The 21,973-nt window shown below is 29.6% G+C and overlaps 1 protein-coding gene across 1 annotated transcript in view; it reads left to right on the top strand.

Annotated features, from left to right (window-relative positions):
• The window catches only part of LOC105837417 (transcriptional regulator ATRX), an 87,321-nt gene that overhangs the window by 1,649 nt on the left and 63,699 nt on the right, over nucleotides 1-21,973 (top strand). Inside the window, exon 3 of the mRNA XM_012682189.3 lies at nucleotides 18,957-19,090. Within this exon, the coding sequence (XP_012537643.1) occupies nucleotides 19,074-19,090 (17 nt within the window). The 5' untranslated portion in view covers nucleotides 18,957-19,073. The remainder of the gene's footprint in view (nucleotides 1-18,956; nucleotides 19,091-21,973) is intronic.

The raw sequence follows: 21,973 nt of genomic DNA, 5'->3' as shown, positions 1-21,973 counted from the left end.
TATACATTTTTAATTATTCTTATCCCTTATATCACTCATTACTACAATAATGACATCTTAAAAAACAAATTTTTTTAAAAAGTAAAGAACAATTATAGGCTCTAGGGAGTTAAATAAAATGAATAATACCAATTTTGAAGCGACACAAGTTATTAATGTGTGTAATAATGCATATATTATTATTTAAATTACTTAAACATTACAAAAATAAATGTTTTAAATGGTTTTGGACAGTTTGGGACCATCTTTAATACAAATAGAATTTTTAAAATGCATGGGTGTTAGTATTTATATTATTTGTAATGTTTAAATAATTTAATCACTAATGTTTTTGTGTCAATAATGTTTTTGTGTCTGACCAAAAATGCTAATTTCCACACTTTTTAGGACACAACCATCTAATAAAAAGTTACAAAAAGTTGTAAACTTTGCTTTAGAATTTATTGCAGCAAGATATAGTTTTTCAAATTTCTGAAATTTTCTAAAAAAAATGGTCTGCTAGTAGTCAAATCCATGTTCACAAATTCTGGATCACACCAGGAATGCTACATATGCATATTACTCAAATTTGAATTTATTCTGACATGTACTCTATTGGAATCTAAGTGTTTTAAGTATAGTGGTTTAGTAAACAAATTCTTATGATTTTATAGATAAGATTTGAATGTAAAAACAAAATTTTTGGTTTTATGTCAGACACAGACTAAAAATAAAATTTTTTTGCACTATATAACACATGCATTGTTATATAAAAAATTTTAATGTATTTTGGACATAGAGATAACAATAATATGCATTACACTTTTGTCTTACTATTCTTGATTTGTAGTTCTTTAGTTATTTTTTATATTTTTTGACAGTTAAAACCACGAGCATAATTCATTAAGCTGTATTTTACTTGAAAAAGGCTCAAAGCAAGGGTTAAAACGTGTAATTTCTTAATAAAACTTGTTAACCAGTTTGGTTGACTATAAGCTAACCAACCACCTCTACTTTCTTAAATAACTTTAATGAAATAAATTTGATAATTGAGGTTAACATTCTTATTTTTGTGTCAACTACATGGTGACAAATGCTTTGTGCAAATGAAATGTTAAGTTGAATAATATTATATTATATCGAGTAAAAATAAATTTAGAAATTGCCAAAATCTATCTAGACAAAATGCTGTGAGAACAAATTTTTTATCAAATTTTGAACGTTCTAAACTATTAAAACTTTCTTAATATAAAGAGCAATTTTAGTGAATTTGGTATACTGATTGTGAATAAATAAAAGTATTGTTAGTTCTTTGCTTATCTATGCAATTATTGCATAAACTGTGGAAAGTTTACCAAAAGATTTTAGCCTTTCATAAATTTATGTGTTAACAACTTTGGAAAGATACTGTATAATGTCATAAGAAATTACAAAAATAGTTTTAAATTCTATGCAGTAAAATTTAGCTGTTGTTTAGAAAATAATAGAAGAAAAATCATCATGACATAAAAATGCCATCAAAATTATTTCAAAATAATTGCTAGAAGTTATTTTTTGATTAATCTTGATTTACTTTTATGTCATTTTGGCATTATGTCACATTGGTAAATAGAACAACTTTAGTATCTTAAATATTATTTTTGATGTATTTGAAATTTATTAACATAGAAAATTAAAGTAGAGATACTTAAGAATAAAGAAGATATCTTAAAAACACATTTTATAAGTTAGCAGACCAAAATGAGCAGAATTAATTTTAAATAATATTTTTATTTGTTGCTAAAAAGTTTCCAAAGAAAAAAATTTGTTGCTTTGTTAGTTTTTTTTAAAAACATTTGTTAAAGGAAGAATAAGTTAGCAGAACAATATATAATTAGTTAATTTGAGGATGGGGCCAGTTTGGTCCCTAGGATTTTTTTTAGATCTAAGATCCCATTATCACATCCCCTGTGTATTTTAGACTTAAATTCTTAAACCCAATCTCTTATTGGAGACCAGGTATGTTAAATTTCTTAGACTAATTTTTACAAGATCTTTGGATTTCACAAAAACTCATCCCCTGATCATGTATTTTTTACAAGCCAAAGCAGGGCAGTGACACAGGATGTGCACACTGTCCTCCCCGCTTTGTCCGCACAAGTGGTATACATTGTCGTCTGCTATCTTTGGTCAGGCAGTCCGCCACTTCTTATACTTTGGTGTCTTGGCACTCATGCCAGGGTTATTTTGTTTGATATACTTAGTCTCAAGTGCCATCATATAGTCCCAGACTGCTGAGGATTTAGTGTAGGGCTTAGCTGATATTGCTGCTCTGTTATCAATACAGATGGCGATTTTGTTTGTTATTGCCCTGGCAGCAAGAAGTTTGGTACATCTTAATATCGCCACTATTTCTGCTCGGAATATTGTAGGTTACACAGATACTCTTCCTATAATTTTCATCCGGCGCATATATTCCTGCCTCAAAGCAATTGTTTTGCCCCGAACTGTCTGTAAACCAGTAGGTTGTGTTGGGGTTTGTGATCAGTCCTGGTTTTAGCCAGTCTTCTCTTTTCGGTATCAGCGTTCTAAAACCCTTTGGCAGTTGATAATTCTTTAGGGTTTTGTCTTGTGTCAAAGTGAAAGGGTGGGAGTACAACCATTTGAGCCTGGTGTGTCCCGGTCTGGTATTCCTTTATTCTTCCTTACACCTCAGCTTGTATGTTGTGTTGTACGCCGCTCCCATGATGGCAAGGTCTAAGGACATATACATAAGGCTATTTCCAATATTATAAAAGTATAATGTGACGGTTCTCCGCCACATTGGACATTCCTGCAGGCGTAGCGAAGGAAGGTAATTTTTGCTTATCTTAGTCAGACTGCGAGCGGTCTTTATGTAGCAAGTTGGCTGCATTTTACTCCCAAGAGAATAGGCCGTCTATCAACGGTGCCGCACTTTTTATTGCCAATTTGACATTTCGACAGATGTGCGTTTCTGGTACCAATCTGTTGCGTACTTTGACGCACAAATGTTGTTGCATTTCTACAGGCAATTTGCTGACTTGTTTGCACTTTGATATTTATCGTCAATCTGTCATCAATACTTTCAGTAAATTTGCTCGCAGTTCACTATTATTTTGTCATGTATTTTGATGACAGGCGTTGCTAAATATTTGCTGAATATCTGCTAACAGTGTTTGCAATGACAAGATATGTTTCTCATTTGCTGTCTTTTTGGCAACAGGATCTGTTGCCAACATTTGTCACAGCAGAAATGGTTATCGAGGTCTGTTGGTGTGGTTCTCATGGCCCTTACTGCCATTCTCAGGTAGTTACTCTGTAGGTTTTTTAGCAGGTTCCTTGCCTCCACCTTTTTTATCCTGGGTCATTACATGACAGCGGCATAAGTGATTTTTGGTAGTAGTAGCTTTGTATAGCTATGAGGCAATCCCGGATTTAAGGCCTCAAAACCTGCTTATCATTTTTCTGCACGCCCACGTGGACGTGTAAAATTTTTCCGTCTTTTCCAAGAGATTTTGTTTCCAGCTTAACTTGGAGTCAATTAAGATTCCAAGGTACTTGACCATACTTATGTACTCTAGCTTCTTTCCCAGTAATCTTAACGATTTTATTGGATCCGGTTTGTATTTCCTTGTAAAGACCTCTACGTTGATCTTGAGAGGATTTTCTTTCAAACTTTTTTTTTACACCATGCTTCTATAATTCTCAAGGCTCTTTTTAAGCACTTTCTGAGTGTTCTTAGGAAGTTTCCTTTGATCACCACGGCCATGTCGTCTGCGTAGCCGTAGACCCGGAAACCTTTCTCTTTGGGTAATTTCAAGAGTTTATTCACCACTAGTAAGCAACAAAACACTACTTCGTGAACAACTCTCAGTCGGTCGGCCTCCAGAATTTTATCTCTATAATTGGCGGTCAGATTTCTGCTTGTCAGCATGTCTTTTGTTTAGTCCACGATTGCCGGTACTCCGTGGCTATTCATGGCTGGAACAATATATAAATAACAAAATTATATATAATAATAAAACGGAAATTTGTTGCTCATGAAATATTTAATTTATTATCCCCAAAATTAATTTAAACAATAAAAAAGAATAGTAAACATGCAAAGTCATAAGAATAAACTGAGAAAAATTTGTTGCTTGTTTAAATTTAATACCAGCCCAGCAAACACAAAGTTACATGTAACGTGCCTGTTAGTTATAATTTCTTACTCAACAATGTAATTGTAATATAACACACGTGTTATATTACAATTACATTGTTGAGTGGGAAATTATAACTAACAGGCACGTTACACGTAACTTTGTGTTTGCTGGGAGGGCATCGTCAGAATTTGTTGCTCTCGAAATATGCAAATTCTACTAACTTTTAAAATCATATGATAGCATCTTATCGTATTTTAAATATATGATCACAGAAAAGAAAAAATTCGTAGAGTTCTATCGTTTAGAGACGTTCTGTTAAGAGGATACTAAAGCCGTGTGTTTTACCGACATTCTGTTCAACCATTTAGTTTCGAATTGAATTTATAGAATTGATAATTCTTTTACACTTTTAAAGTACGTACACAAATAAGCCCAGGGACGATTAGATAAAGACCAAAAATGCAAAAAATTTTTTAAAGTTTATTTGTTTATAAAAATATTTGCTTCAAAACACAAGTTATGTAGTTTATACGTACAAATGAATGGTGTTCCCCGGGTTTGGAATAGATTGAGGAATAAGACTATAATCGTCAAATTACGATTACAAGCCGTAAAAAAAGATATTTATATAATAAAAGCGCTTAAATGAATAAAATTTTTGATTACATAAATAAATTTTTTTACGGCTTGTAATCATAATTTGACAAATATAGTCTTATTCCTTTTATTCCAAACTGCGAGACACCATTTATTTGTAAGTATAAGCTATATAACTTGTATTTTAAAGCAAATTTTTTCATGAACAAGGATAAATAATGGCTCTGCATTATCGACCTGAATCAAGTTTGATGGGCAGTTTAGCATTCTCTTAATAGTTTTGACGATTAAATTAGGTAAAAAGAAAATTATTGTTACAAAATGTGCGTGTATATGCGTCTGCGCACGTATGTTGTGTGTAATTGGCATCTCAGGTAAACAAAATTAATTAAAAACATTTAGAAAGTATTTTAACAACTATCGTGATGGAAAACTTGTGTTTATAGGTCTAGACGTGAGATGCTAGTCGTATTTCGACAGTTTTGTTAATTTTAAAAGAATTCTTGTATAGTTTTAAACGCGTATATTGTTTTTTTAATGAGTTCCGGAGATAGGAATAATTAGAAAAATTTTTACAATTTTGCATGAAAAACTTATATTTTGGGGATTAGATGTGAGATACTGATCGAATATCAACAGTTCTATTTATCTTAACGTAGTTCTCATGTAGTTCTGGACGTGGACAATGTTTCTCTAAAGAGTTCCGGTGATAGGAATAATTAGACAATTTTTTAAATAATTATTTTGCCAGAATTTTTGTGCCTAGACGTTGGGGATTAGATGTGAGATGCTGGTTGAATATCGACAGTTCTAATTATTTTAACGCTTTCTCATATAGTCCTGGATGCGCACAATGTTTTTCTAAAGAGTTTTGGCGATAGGAATAATTAGATAATTTTTTAAACAATTATTTTTCCCGAAAAACTTGTATTTTGGGGACTAGATGCTGTCGAGTATCGACAGTTCTAATTATTTTAACGCAGTTTTTATATTGTACGCGTTTAGAACTTTAAATCTGCTTGCGGGACTCGATTCTGAATTGTTTGTAGTTGTTTGTAGTGATTTTACTTTTGTTTGTAGTTGAATTGTTCGCGAGATATAATTTGTTATTACTAAATTGTTTAAATAATTATATCTCGCGAACGGTTTAACTACAAACGATCAATAAATCGTTTAAAGGAGTTCCGCTGCTAAATCAAAATAAACAGATTTTCATGAAACTTTGTAGAGAAGTTCAAATTAGTGATATAAATTGACTCTCAAAATTTCAGAAAGCTGAACTAGTTAGTTATTTAGATATTAAATATTTTATCTAATATCTAATACATGAGCTTTTATGGGAATCGATGAATTTTTATTATTTGCCACAATTTATTTTTTATCGTCGTATTAAATGTAGAAATAATGAACAGATGTTGGTGAAACTTTATAACGATACATCTTAGCTGTCCAGAAATGTACTATTAAATTTTTGAAACAATGCACTTTCTCGTTTGAGTGAAATAATTGATAGGATAAAAAAAGTTTATAATAGTTGAAGCAATAGATCACGTAAGTGTGATAAATGTGTGTTAGTGATATAACATGAATTTCAAATTGTTATATTTAGTTATCTAAGGATGGTATAATAGTGAAAAAATGTTTATTCTTAATTTTTAGAAAAATTATTTTAGTAATTTATTTTTATAAGAAGGTAGTATTTTATAGGCGAATTTTTTTTCATATTCACTATTAATAACTTTAAATAATATACACCAAAAAAAAGGAAAGCACCAAAATGATTATTTGAGTTTTTTTTTAACTTGAGCCCTTATGCCACTTGTGGCAGGCCTGAACAGAGAACTTCTCTTAAATAATTATATTTTGCGAACGGTTTAACTGCAAACGAAAGCAATATCACTACAAACAACTACAAACGATTCTAAATCAAGTTCCGCAAGAAAATTTAAGATATCTCAATGTGCAAGTCATTTTTTTAATTTTAATGTTCTTTAATCTGTTAAACTACAAACGAAATTATTGTTACTACGAACAACTACAAACAAAATGCTAATGTTTTTTATAAAAAAATATTTTTTTAAAAGTCGGGTGTTAGATTCACACAAGTATCTCTTTTATTCATAAGAAGGTGCATTTTATTCCGAGAAAACCCACATAGCGCCACATAGCAATAGGTAATGAAAAGAATATTATCTTAAGAATAAAATATCCCAGTAAGCAAAAAATTATTGCTGCAACGTTATTATAATGTTATTCATTAACATAGTAACGTTTCCAAGTTGTATTACATGTAGTTTTTAACGTTGTATACAACATCATTATGAATAAATTTTGGCTTTAATTTGAAAGTTTCGGTAATGTTGAAATCACATTTGCAATGTTGTAAATATTGCATTTATATTTTTTTAACACTGCGAAAATGTTAAAATAACATTGTGAAAATGTTGAAATAACATAATTATAATGTAAGAAAAAAATTAAATTTACATTGTTTCTCAACAAGCAGGGTTACTACCTCATCACAGTCGCATTTGGCGTAGCTTAACTTCTACGATCAGAAAAACAGTCACTTATCCAATTGTGAACTATCGTTGACGTTGCTTGACTTTGAAGACCTATGCAACACTTAACATTTCGTGATAATCCATGAACACTTGATGCTCATGAAAACATATTTGTTATAGATCAGTTTTATAGATGTTGGAAAGATGAAACTTGTAGTTAAATAATTTTTTTTTTAATGGATTAGTTCTCAATTACTATATTCTTTTACTTAAAAAAATATATATATTTATAAATAAAAATAAATTTATAATTTTTTTACTGATTTTTTTACATATGCGCAATAACATGTGGAATAACTTATAAAAACATGTTTTTGCTCTGTTCTTTTGATAAAGGTAAAACTATATAATTATAAAATATTAATAGAAAATAGTAATTTGTAGTTACTTTTTGAAAATTTCTACAAAAAATAATATTTATATAAAACAATAAAAAATTCTATAAATTTTTACTTTTAGTAAATATTTTTAGATATTTATACAAATTTTTTCCGCAAGAGTGTTATTAATAACAAAGTTAATATAACATTGTTAATTATGTAAACGTAGCAACACAAACACATGATAAACACATGATTAGTAGGCGATATTTAACAGACAAAACATATTTCTAAACGAAAGACAAAGAACCAAAATCATATTTTAAAAAACGCGCAAAGACAATTATTTCGATTGATGTATGTCACTGTGAAGTTGGCACCGCAACTTTCTGCACCGCAAGTTTTTATGACAGTTCTACTTGCACCTCAAATAGTTCTAGAGTTCCTGATAAGTTTCAGAAATAGTTCCGTTGATTTAGTTAAAAAATGAAATTTGAAGGTATGAGGTGCTAATTTCCCCTGGCATTAGCACTAGTAAAAAACGAAAGTTATATTAACAGTTCTACTTGCACCCGAAATAGTTGTACAGTTCCTGATAGATTTTAGCAATAGTTCCGTACATTAAATATATTTAAACAATTTTTTAATTTTATTGCTGACACCGCATCACAAGAGTAAATTACCACTTTATGCCATAAATCCAGAATTCCATTCGACTTTATGGGATTTTTTAATAGTTCTGCAATAGTTCCAACGCTTTTTGTAGGTTTTGTCGACAGTTCCGGTCTTTAGGCATTTTTAAACAATTTTTAATTTAACCGCTGACACCGCATTACAAGAGTAAACCAGCATTTTATGGCGAATCTCAGCCGACTTTGTGACATTTTCTGATAGTTTTGCAATAATTCTAATATATTTTGTGGATTTCGTCAGCAGTTCCGGTCTTTAGGCATTTTTAAATGATTTTTAATTTGGCACCGCATCACAAGAGTAAACTAGCATTTTATGGCAAGTTTCGGCCGACTTTATGGCATTTTCTAATGGTTCTGCAATAGTTTTAACACATTTTGTAAGTTTTATCGATAACATTTTATTCGGCTGTACACATGTCGAGTTATATACAAAGTTAAACAATGACATAGGATTTAATATAGTCATCTAAGCGTGCTGTTAATGATTATTTTTATATATATAAAAGAAAATTCCTTTAAATTGATTGGCGCTCTATTGTTAACCAATAATTCATGACATGTATAAATGCTTATCGTGACAGTAGGAATAGGTTACATATAAATGGAATTGTTTCTCAAAGGGAACTGTAAGCTATACTTACAAAAAGTATTGAAACTATTGCAGAACTATTAGAAGATGCTGTAAAGTCGAAATGGAATTCGCCATAAAGTGGTAATTTACTCTTGTGGTGCGGTGCCAGCGGTCAAATAAAAAAATTGTTTAAATATAGAATCTTTATTACTTCAAGCATATACAATGCCAAGAAGGGACTTGGTTTACATTCGAAATCTTAACCTTGCATTCATCCGCACCTTATCTTATACTGGTTTAACCTAAACTCCTAATTTATTAATTATTACTTCTCTTGACATTTATCTGTTTATTTACATTCAGTTCCTCTATTTTCTAGACACCTTACCTTTTTCTATATCTTATACTATATCTTATATATTATACCTTCTACATTTTTACATATATTTCTCCAATCATTTAACTATTTTTCTATCCTAATCTCCAGTCGCATGGCTTCTCACTATCAAATAAACCTATATATCTATAAACCTAATGTATCTTATCTTATCTTACTCTATAATTGCAAGAATCCTTTTTATACAACAAATCTTTTTTCTCTTTAGCATTCATTGCCAAGAAGAGAATCCTACATAGAATACAATATAATCTTACTTAAATCATTTTTCTCGCTACACACTTTCAATATTTTAATATACCATGACATAACGATAAGATAATTAAACTGCTCTACCTCTTCCATTCCCTACATACATTGATAATTCTATCCTCTTCTACTCTACTTATAATTCCTATCCTTCTACTCCACGTGCACCTAACCTGTTTTATTAATCTACTATCTACTTTCTGAAAGACAATGAACCCATCGCACAGCCTCTTCCCAGTTTTGCTCTCTTTGTCATATTAAATTTGTTACTCCTTATTCTTCTATTCCTCCTGTCACCCTTGTGTCCTCGAATCTTTTTTCCATCTTCATTTCTTTCTATATCTTATATTCTTCTCGTGTACCTCCTGAATTTTCTCTTCTTGTACTATTGGGAGCTGCTTTCAAATCCCGATCCATAACCCAAAGGAGATTGCAACCCTTTTTTCTTTACTTTTTTCACGTACTATATGGATCACCTAACCAATAAAACTCTATCCTTTGCACCTTTCCTTTTAATCCTTTACCTTAATATTTCCTCTTGTCTTATCTCTCTCTTGCATCTCTGATCTAACTTTTTCTTGTTTTTGGTCCAGAAAGTCCTTTAAATTATTCTTCTCATTTTACTCCTTTCTCCTACCTTTCTTTCATCTCTTCATAGCACTTATCTTTCTTCTTCTCTAATGTATACAGCCATTATCCTAGGCCCGTTATCTCTTCTCTCTACTGCATCTCTGATCCATCCTTTTCTTGTTTTCGGACCAGAAAACTCTTTTATTTTCTTTTTTCTTCAATTTATTTATCTCTCCTACATTTTGTTTGCCACTTCATAGAACCTTTCCTCTTCTCTAGTGTACAACCGTTAACCTACCAGAACCAGAGTCTCCATCCATTTGCCTTTTTCACTCTTTCCTAGCGTGACCGTTCTGTAGGCAAATTGTCCTCTCTTATTCTTGTTCTTTCTGCATTTCCTTTCCTTCTCCTCTTCTTTATCCTTGTCATTTTCATCATCCAAGGCATGTGTTCTGAGTTCACTCCTTCCTTTGTTCTAAATTTCTTATTCTTACTGAGACAATATTATTACCTATTCTACCTATCCTACATAATTCTGTAACTATATTACCTTTGCTTTCATTAACATATACACTTTACCTCTTATTTTCGCTTAGTCATCACTCTAGAACCTTTGAACGTTAACTTAACTTGACTTTCTCTTGCTCATTTCTATACTCATTCTTTTCTTATAATCCTCTATCACTTCACTATGACACACGTATCTACCTATATCTTATATCTTACCTATTAGATTTCTGTAGCCTCTTCTAACATTCTTTACCTCTTTTTACACTCTCCTCTCTATACCTTTTCCCGCGTACGACTACGTCTTCTAACCTCTATTCCTATAATCTTTTATTCAAATTCTGATCTTATCTTGTATTTCTACCGCGTTCCCTTCAATTATCCTACAACTTTACTCTCCTCTCTTCCCTCTTACAACAATTTTTACAACCTAAATCTCGTTATTCCGATTATTCCTATCCCTATTCTCACACCGCTACCGCCACACGACCATTCACTCTCACACCACCTAACCAAGTCCTAAATTGTTTAAATATATTTAATGTAGGGAATTATTGCTAAAATCTATCAGGGACTGTAGAATTATTGCAGGTGCAAGTAGAAATGTTGATATAACTTTAGTTTTTTTACTAGTACTAATGCCAGAGGAAATTAGCAGCTCATACCTTCAAATTTCATTTTTTAACTAAATCAACGGAACTATTTCTGAAACTTATCAGGAACTCTAGAACTATTTGAGGTGCAAGTAGAACAGTTATGAAAACTTGAGGTGCAGAAAATTGCGGTGCCAACGTCACAGTGACTCGATATATGCGTATATGTATAACACATAAATATAAATATGTACGAACAAAATATAAAAATTGAATAATTTATATGATAACATAATTTGTATTATAAACACATGAAAAATATTTTAATTTATGTCTGTAAAATCTTTTAGAAATATTTAGATATTATTAAATATTTTAAGAATATTTATGAGAGAGAGAGAGAAAGAGAGAGAGAGATTGATTGATTGATTGATTTGTTTATTATGCCCAAGCAAGGCTACAGGGCAAAAATATACTAAGCAGGGGGTGTTAAATACATCAAAGGCAAGTAATACATGTGCCTCATGTTTCTACAATATTTTTATAATATTAGGACAGTAATATTATTAAGTAATATTAAAAAAATGTTTATTAGACGTTAAGTCATAACGTTTAATAACATTTAAAAAACATTAATAAATGTTTCTAAAATATTTTAATAATATTAGGACAGCAATATTATTAAGTTACATTTTAAAAATATTTATGAAACATTAAGTTATAATATTATGAAAATTTCATTAAAATTAACATTTTAAAAACGTTGATCACACACACACACAATATTTCTTGCTTATTGGAATTCACACAAACTTATTTATTATTGATGTAAGTAAATATTTCTAGTTGATAACAGCATTTCATGCTCATATTAAGGAATATAGCGAAGAATAAAAAATTACTTACAGTAAGGATTTATTTTTTCTGTACGGTTAGACATTTTTGTTTGCGTGTGTACAATATATAATACATCATTGACAAACTATTTTATATATCCCACTCGCAATGTAAGATTTCTAAAACATTTTATATGAAATATTACACTTTACAGCAATATCACAGAAATATTTTATGACCGTTTCTGCAACATTTCTGTAATATTTCGGTATTTCTAAAACATTCATGCAAAATATTACAGAAACATTTTAGAAAATACATTTGGGTACACGTCTTGTCTAGTTTATACTCACATTGCACAAATCTTCCACCGCAATGGTGCATTACAAACATCACAACCACTCGAACCATACCCCGATAAAACAGTTACGTGACATTCACGTGGAATCCACATGATTTACATGGATTACGTGAATGCAGGTTTTTCCACAAGTTATCCACGTGGATGCAATGTTCTTTTTTTATCACTGCATCGAATTCTTTTATCTTTGAAATATCTTGAATTTTCTGTGGATATATCTATTAAGAAATATTTATAGGGAATTTACATGGATATTTCGAGAAATACCGCGCGCTTGTTTGCCAGTTAGTGCATGGCGCCGTTGACAGGCGGTGTAAATCTCTTAGGAGTAAGATGCACCCGACGCGCTACATAAAGACCATTCGCGCACGATTAAGACAACCAACAATTATATATATAATTACCATCTGCCCAATGTGGAAGAGGACCGTCATATAATACTTTTATGATTTACTCATTTTAATTGAGTGAACGATTTGCTACAAGAAAAATGGAACCTTCACTCCAGTCCAATAAAGAGATCACCTAACGAGCAAACAATTAATTCTTATAAGAAGTGAGATATTACTTCATTTTAAGTAGCCGTATTTTCACTATCACTTAGAATGAAATCCCATTCTTTTGGAGTGACGTTTTACTCCAAAAATTGAGAGAGTACGTATATACGAGGATGTTTTTAAAATTTGTAAAATTTTTACATGGTTTTTACATCGAATCTATGATCGTATCCACGTAGATTCTAGTATCGTTTTTGAGCGGATGTCCACTCGAATATTCACAATTTTACGATTCCGATCTACGTAGCATTAATATGGATATTACGTACTGTTTTATTGGGATAATAGCTTAATTTATACAAAACAAAAAAACGTTATCCATCCAATTGTTAGCCGCCGTTAACGTTGCTTGACCTCAAAGATTGTACGCGGACTAACATTTCGTGATGATCCATGAATACTTTATGTTTACGAATACATACTACTGTGAACAAAAAATAAGGTGAACTTTTCATTTAAACTTTGCGGGTACTATAAAATTATGAAATTTTTTTTGTTGGTAGTACTGTCTTTGACATCTATGCAGAGTTTTAATATATTTAATTGCTGCAGAGCTACACGTGTTTTTGTAAACATACCAAAGTGAGTTTTTCGATTTTTATTATGTCTGATTTTGTTGAGCAAAGAATTTGCATTAAATTTTGTTTGCGGAATGAATATTCTGCCGCGGAAACGTTAAGGATGTTGCAGAAGGTCTTTGGTGATAAGGCCTATGTTGCAAAAAAATGTTCACAAATGGTACAAAGACTTGAAAGAAGGCCGAGAACGAGTTCAAGATGAACAGCGCCCCGGACGACCATTAACATCTATCGATGAAAGCTATGTCAAGGAAATCAAAGATTTGCTCGAAAATCGTCGATTGACAATTAGAGACCTTGCTGATGCTGCAGGAATTTTATTTGGATCAACTCAAATCATTTTAAAAGATGTTTTGTGCCTCAAACGCGTCTCGATTGGTTCCAAAAACACTTAATTTTGTCTAGGGCGCTGTTTGTCTTAAACTCGTTCTTGGCCTTCTTTTAAGTCTTTGTACCACTTGTAAATATTTTTTTGCGACATAGCCTTATTATCAAAGGCCTTCTGCAAGATCCTCAACGTTTCCGCGGCAGAATATTCATTCCGCAAAATTTAATACAAATTCTTTGCTCAACAAAATTAGACATAGTAAAAATTGAAAAACTTACTTTTGTATGGTTACAAAAACACGTGTAGCTCTGCAGCAATTGAATATATTGACATGAAATGCATATATGCAAAGACAGTACTATCCACAAAAAAAATAATTTCATGATTTTATAGTACCCGTAAAGTTTAAATGAAAAATTCACCTTATTTTTTTATCACAGTAGTATTTGTTCTAGATTAGTTCAATAGATGTCAGAAAGATAAAAGTATAGTTAAATAATATGTTTATAAATAAATATAAATTTACTGAGTTTTTTATTGATTTTTAAATATGCGAAATAATATAAAGAATAATTTATAAAAATATGTTTTTGCTTTTTTCTTGTGATGAAGCTAGTTAAAATTATATTACATGATTAAAATAATATTACATAGAAAATAAAGTTTTAAGTTGGAAAACGCGTTACAATTATTTTCGAAACAAATCACTAATATCTGTCGAAGATACATCTGTAATGTTTTCACAAAAGTATAGAACATCTTATGAAAATATTATTTAAAAACAAAAATACCAAATACAATAAAAATTTTTTATGGTAGCTATTTTAAGTGTAATTTAATTTTTTATTACTTATGCAATTTTCAGAAACTTATTAAAAATATTTTAAATACAATATTGCGTTTAATATTTTATAGAAATATTATTTGTGCAATGTAAATATGTTACTTTTATGTCTTAGGAATACTTCTGAAATATTATATTTGTCACTTTTTTTGTTAATATTACAGAACATTCAAATATAAAAGCAAATTTTTCTATGTTTCTAAAGGATTTCAGAAATATTGCATTAGCAATTTTATAAAAACACGAAGCAAATACATTTCTGAAATATTTTGGATGTAAAGTTACAATCAAAATGTTAATGAAATATTTCTATACCATTTTTGAACGTTACAATATTTCTGCAATGTTACATACCGTGTGGGATATTTTATACATATTTTTATGTAAAATTACACAAACTTGTAAAAATATTAACATAATGTAATGGAAGAACTTTTTATGATTCTGATAATGTCGTAAGAAAATAAACACGCTTATAATTTTTTGTGCGCGTGGACCATAATAAATATTTGATTTTTGTTGGAAAATGATAAATGTTAGAGATTTTTTAAAAACTGATAAACTATATTTAAAAAAATAAAATTTATAAATTATTTATAAATTATTTAAAATAAAAATCTAACACTAGATATCTTATTCTCGCAAATAAATTAACTATTTAAAAATATGTACGTGATATTCAATGGAATTTATATTTATTATTTATGGAATTTATATTTATGTTGCAAACAATACCAAGAGTATTCCGGTAATCAGGGCATACGTTCTCGTGCTTTTTTTTTTAAAGATGTGACACTTATACATATGAACGCACAAAATAAGCGAAAAAGTGGAACAACAGATTATAAATTTTGATTTACGTTCAGTACATTGTTTTTTATTGCCAACTACAGAATGTATTAATCTGCATCAATTTCTCGTCAACGTGTTCGACATATCTGCATGCTATTGATCACTAATTTGATGTATTTGATAACCACCTTTATACTGTTGCATTTCTGCCGACAGTTTGATGACAATTTGCACTAAACAAAGTCACTTTGGTATTTATCCATCAATCTTTCGTCAATGCTTTTGACAAATTTGTTTTTCCTGTTTCACCATCATTTTGCTAAGTAATCTGTTGACTAACAGGTGAATTTTTGCTAAAATTATGCGCGCAGTATTTTTAATGCCAAAGTTTGTTTTACATTTGTTGCCTTTTGGCAAATAGAATCTGTTGCCAACATTTGCCTTTTCAGAAATGGTTATCGGGGTAATTATCTGTTCAACTAAATATCGGAAGCTTTGCAATAACAGACCGAGAAAAAATTATGAACATGTGTACAACAATATCCGAATTGCTCTTTGCGATAAAAACATGAATGTTAAAAAATGATCGTTGTGCTTATGTTACACGTCATTTCCGAGAGTTTGATTATATAAAGAAGGAAGGGTGGAAGGGATGCACTCTTCAAGTCTTCAAGGACATACGGAAAAAAAATTCTAATTCTTGCAAAACACTGCACATAATTTAAGGGTACTTTTAACTTAAAGAAAACGTGGACACCTTTAAAGTCCAACGATTATTTTAAAAGTATCGTCAAATGTTGGAAATAAAGGAAAATATGCAATTCTTACAGTTAGTTTTGAAGTGGTTTTTCAAACAACAGAACATTTTTTTATCAAATAAACCAATAAAAAACTTCAAAGTAGTTTTTAGCTTTTCAAATCTGTTGTAATTTTTGCGCGAACATTTTTGACCAAGTTACGAGCGTTTAAATTTAAAATGTTTTTTCTTTGATCATTTATATCGCTTATAACTTGGTCAAAAATGGTCGTAAAAAAATTTAAAAAGGCAAAATTAAAGAGAAAAGTACAATTTACAAAAATGTTTTATTAGATTAAGATAAAGATTTAAAAAAATTTATTTAGCCCATGAATACGCTCAAATTTGATTCAAATTAAAAATTTTTTTGTGCTTTGTCTTAAGGAGTAAAAACACTGTAGAAGTTTTATCTATTTTATTAAAAGAAGAACAGCTGGATAATTTGGATCTGGAAGGCCAGTTGTATAGAGCGAGCATCGCAGATTGAAAGTACAAATGTCAATTCTTTGTGTTAAATGGAAAAAAGTTACCGAAACTTTTAACGCGTTTTTCTCGAATTTACGTTTTTCAAATCTGTTAGCAGCATAACTCATACAATTTTTATCCAATTGATTTGAAATTTTAAAGTCATGTTTTTAAATAGATTCTCTAGTGAAGTACGTAGAGATTTTGTAGAGATGAGAGTGAGTCCTAGATGCGCACAGATCAAAACGGACATCAATTAAATTCTATAAATGTATCCTAATTTTACATAAGCAGTAATTAATTTAATTTAATAAAGCAGATGATTAGTGGTGTCAGTTTTGATCTGTGCGCATCTGAGACGCTCTCTTTTATGATTATTTCAAAACTTCTTTTGTTATAAACAAATTTGTGCAAAATTTTTAGCTTGAAAAAAATGAAATTCTTTCTTTATAGTTGTACCATTTTTACAAGTCAATATATTTTTTATTTTCCTACGTTTTTACTAGAGAATTTTATCTAGTTTTTGAAAATGTTTGGTTTTTTGTTCTAAGTGCTATCATTCAGGAGAATGTGTTGCTAGTCGCGGAGGGCCATAAAAAATGGTTGAGCATGAGGAATTGTACAGTAGCCATCTGAAATAAAAACTTTTTTAAAAAATTATTTTAGATATTTTAATATATGTATAATAAAAACCTTAAAAGAAGTTTTTATTTTATTTATTTTTTACTATTAAAAAAAATGTTAATTATCAGGCTTTTCTTTAATTTTTACAGTGGTTTTACTCTTTAAGAAAGAGTGGTTATGTTGTAAAACTCAGTTTTTAATTAAAAGATTAAAAAATTAGAGTTTAACGCATTTTTGCCCAATCGTGCATTTTTGGACACTTGCGTATCTTAGCCACACCTTATGAGAAAAAAATTCCATAAATACATTTCTAGTAGTAAAAAGGGTGGTTCTTTCCATTTCTGACATTAGTTTTAATGCACAATTCCCAGAAAAATTAATATGGCGGCTCTAATGGGGGTGAAAGCGAATTGACTGTTTTCTCAATATTGCAATTGTAATTCTTGTTGATAGAATTTTTTTAGTCTGAAGAACTACAAGATGACGTCATGAAACATTTTTTACATTTTCAACCTTCTTTACCCCTACCCCTAATCTTTTTGTTGGTAAAACAGACAACTCCAGCATCTCCTTAAACCTTAAGAGGATCCGGGGTGACAGAGTTACCGACATTTTTTAGGGAACTTGGATTTTCGAATTGAAATAATAGAATGCAAAATTCTTTTACAGGATTAAAGTACGCACAAAAATGAAGGGGGCGACGTACGATTTGTTCTGATAAATAAAAAAAAAATGTTATTTATTAGTCACCTAACAACAATATTTGCTTTATACGAAAAATCCACAGTTTATATGTATAAAATAATCACGTCGTCCCCTAGAAAAAACTCAGGAATAATATCGTGCAATTAGAAATAAGATTAGAAGCCTAGAAAAAAAGATTCGCATTCCGCAAATTGGAAAATGAAAAAACGAAAGTTTAGGTTAAGTATATATATACGTAAAAAGTCGATAAATAGAGCAATATGAGAAAAGTTTTTTTTGTTCTCAATATAAAATTCAATTCATAGATTGATATTAATATGTGTACTTTAATTCTGGAAAAGAATTTCTAAATCTATACAAGAAATACATATGAAATATCATTAATGATGTGCATGAATGACTCTACATTATCGACCTCGATTAAATTTCAAAGGCACTCCAGAATCCTCTTAAACTGTAAAAAAATGTTATTTTTTCAAATTTTATTCATTTAAGTACTTTTGCTACAGATTTCTGAAAATTTGATCACACAAATAACTTTTGTACGGCTTTTAATCGTAATTTTACGAATATAATCTTATTTCTCAATTTTATTCTGAACTGAGGGACACCATTTATTTGTACGTATAAGTTATATAATTTGTATTTTGAAGCAAATATTTTTATGAACAAGGAAAAATGAATGACTCTATATTATCGACCTCGATCAAGTTTGACGAGCAGTCTAGCATTCTCTTAAATGCTTTTTGGTTTGCATTTCTATGATCATTGTGGAAAGACAAAAATTTGAATATGACCTAAATTTTGTCACATTTTTAGCGTACTGCTTTTTGTGAAACTGGGTGTATAACGATATATGTGAATGTACACTATTTATATTTGTAGGAATGTACAAAAAGGAATGTGAAACTGTCGTTGTTGGATGCGGAAAAGGAAGATTGAGTATGTTTCTTATGTAATCCTGAATCGATTTGGGACTTGCAAACCATATGCGCCGCTGTAATGGATTCCTTTCCCAAGTGAGTATGATTAGGTGCATGAATTGTAAATAAATGTAAATAATTGAATTGTAAATAAATGTACGTTTTAATTTTTGATGCACATTTACATTCATGCATTTGTCAAGTATTTTAATATACACGAAACGTTTTTAACAAAAACCAAACAGTCCAAAAATTTAAATTTTAAAAGGAAACAAAAAAACTTTAATTTGAACTGTTTAAATGTGTACTAAATTTTCTTGGGTTATATAATAGGTGTAAAAACAATGTTATACTATAGAATATTGATTAATATTTTGAGGAGTAATTTTTAAAAAATTTAATTCTTTGTGGTCTTTTGTTTGCTTTTTGCAGGAATTTGAAATTTACTATCTACACAAAAACATTTTTTTTTTTTAAGAATATCTTTATTTTTAAAATGTAAAATGTTAAAATGAAATATATATCGACAGACATAATTTGCTTATTTGAAGAAATTTTGTATAATTTATCAAGAAAAGTATATTTTCATTATTCAATACTAATTCACATTATTCAATACTAACTTTATGGAAAAATAAAAATTTTGGACCAAAAAGAACAAATATCTTTGGAGATTTCGAGATGCCAAGAATTCGAATTTGTAAAATCTTTTGAACATTGTTACGATATTTACAGAACATTCTGTATAAATGATAAATCTTTACAGGTCTTCAAAAAACGTAGAAAAACATGTAACTGCTAAATACTTTTATCTTAAGGAAAACTATTACAAAACTCGACTCGCAATGTAACGTGCTTGAATGCATCTGGAAAAATGCCACGAAAAGGAAGTGAAAACATTTTTGCAAGAAAAAAAATAAAACTAGATAATTGTACACATATAATCCATTAATGTTTATAATTTTCTTTAACGCGCGATAATTAAAGATATGATATGATAATAATAAGCAAAAATAGAATTTTTGGCAGTAATTATTAAATAGAATAGATTAGTTTTAAAGGATCAGATTGATGTAATTGACCGAAAAAATAGGAAATTTTTAACCCTCGGTTGTCACATATCTGTCCTGTGACAAATTTGTCACACTGGATCCAATGGATCCAATACCAAATTTCAAAATGCGATTACTTTCAAATAAATCTACATAATGGCACCAAAAAAATATATAGAAAACTTCAATGTTTGTATAATATATTACTTATATTAAGAAGTCAAAATATTTATACTTTCATATTAAAAAAAAATTTGTGAAGTTATCAGTTTTTGCGATTTTTTGTTTCATGAAAAAAAATTATGACTTTAATTTTTAATATTTTGAGCTAAAAATTTAACCGAATGAGGTTAAGATACGACACTTTATGAGAAAAATAATAGGATAGTGGGTGTTTCAAAAAAGGTATTTATTTAGACAGACGAAAACGAGCTATTTTCGTATTAAAGTAAACGTAATTTTTATTAAAAAAAATATATAATTTAAAAAATTTTTAATACTTTGAGCTGAAAATTTAATTGATTAAGGTCAAGATTTAATGAAAAAAAATAGCAGGTTAATGAGTGTTTCCAAAAATATATTTATTTAGACACAAAAACGAGCTATTTTTGTATTGAAGTAAACGCAATTTATTGGAAAAAATTTTGTTTGAAAAATCACATAAATATGAATACAAAATTCAGAAAAACATCAAAAACTAATTAAAAAACTAAGGTTTTCTAATCTTTTCTAAAACTTGCAGTACAGATGTATGCCTTGTGTTTGTCACACGTGGGCATTAAGCAAAAAGGGCATTGTAGCTATGTTTTTTAATCCTTGATCGGTGATACGGACCGATTCTGCATCTTTTTTTATCAAAGAGGGGGTGATTTTGTGGATCATTTTCATATTCATCTTCTTCCTCATCCGAGTCTGAAACTATGTATTTACTACCTTTTAAATATTTAGATAAATGATTTTCATGACGGATTTCCGCCAAAATTATCTTTTTTCTTATTTTCGACAAGCAAAGCATGTTGTACAGCATGATGCTGCACAATTGTGCACGTTTTATTAATGGCACACATGATATTTCTTGAGGAAAAAAATCATATATTACACATATATTTACATATTTTGAGTCAAAATAATGTTTTAAAAGCAAAGTTTTTTTTAATAGCTTTATTGTACTACTTTGTCACATATGGGTCCTCTGGACCCATACTTTACTTTGCACAGCTGCCGCAAAAGCAAACTGACGCTTTGCCCAGCACTACTATTACTAGGCGTCGTAGTTAATACATCAAATTAACAAAAGATAGCATTACAAGTATTTAAAAAATATACGTCAGAGTTAACTGAACAGAGAATAAAAAGACCAGGTCCCTTGGATCCAGTGTGACAACCGAGAATTAAACGTGAATTAACGAAAAAAACTGTAGACTTGTGGCTTAGCACTTTATTTAAGTGAAGGTATAAAATATGCAAAATAAAAAGAAACATAATATTTTTAGCACCATTTATTAAAATGTTATAAAAAGTTAAATTTTGGTGTCGATAATATTCTAACATATTGGATTGTTTGAAAAGAAAAGATAACATTACTGAAGTGTGTTATATTCTCCAAGCATTGACCGAAAATTTTTGTAACATTGTTAATTTGCAAAATATTAACAAATAATTTTTTGTGCCAACAATGTCAAACTAAAAGTTCAAATTTTTGAAAGTCAAATTTTAATAAATTTTGAAAAAAACCTGTTTAATGGTTAAAGAATATAATACATTTTTATAATAGGGTTTTTTTACGTTTTTCAATCATCGACAGTGATCGGTACAAAAAAATTTGATTTTTTATAACATTTTAATAAATGGTACGAAAAATATTATTTTTTATTTTGCATATTTTATACTTTTATTGCATACTTATATAAATGCTAAAGTACAAGTC

The sequence above is a fragment of the Monomorium pharaonis genome, chromosome 1 (genome assembly GCF_013373865.1).
Source record: "Monomorium pharaonis isolate MP-MQ-018 chromosome 1, ASM1337386v2, whole genome shotgun sequence".
Lineage (NCBI taxonomy): Eukaryota > Metazoa > Arthropoda > Insecta > Hymenoptera > Formicidae > Monomorium > Monomorium pharaonis.
This window is presented reverse-complemented; position numbering and strand designations above follow the sequence as displayed.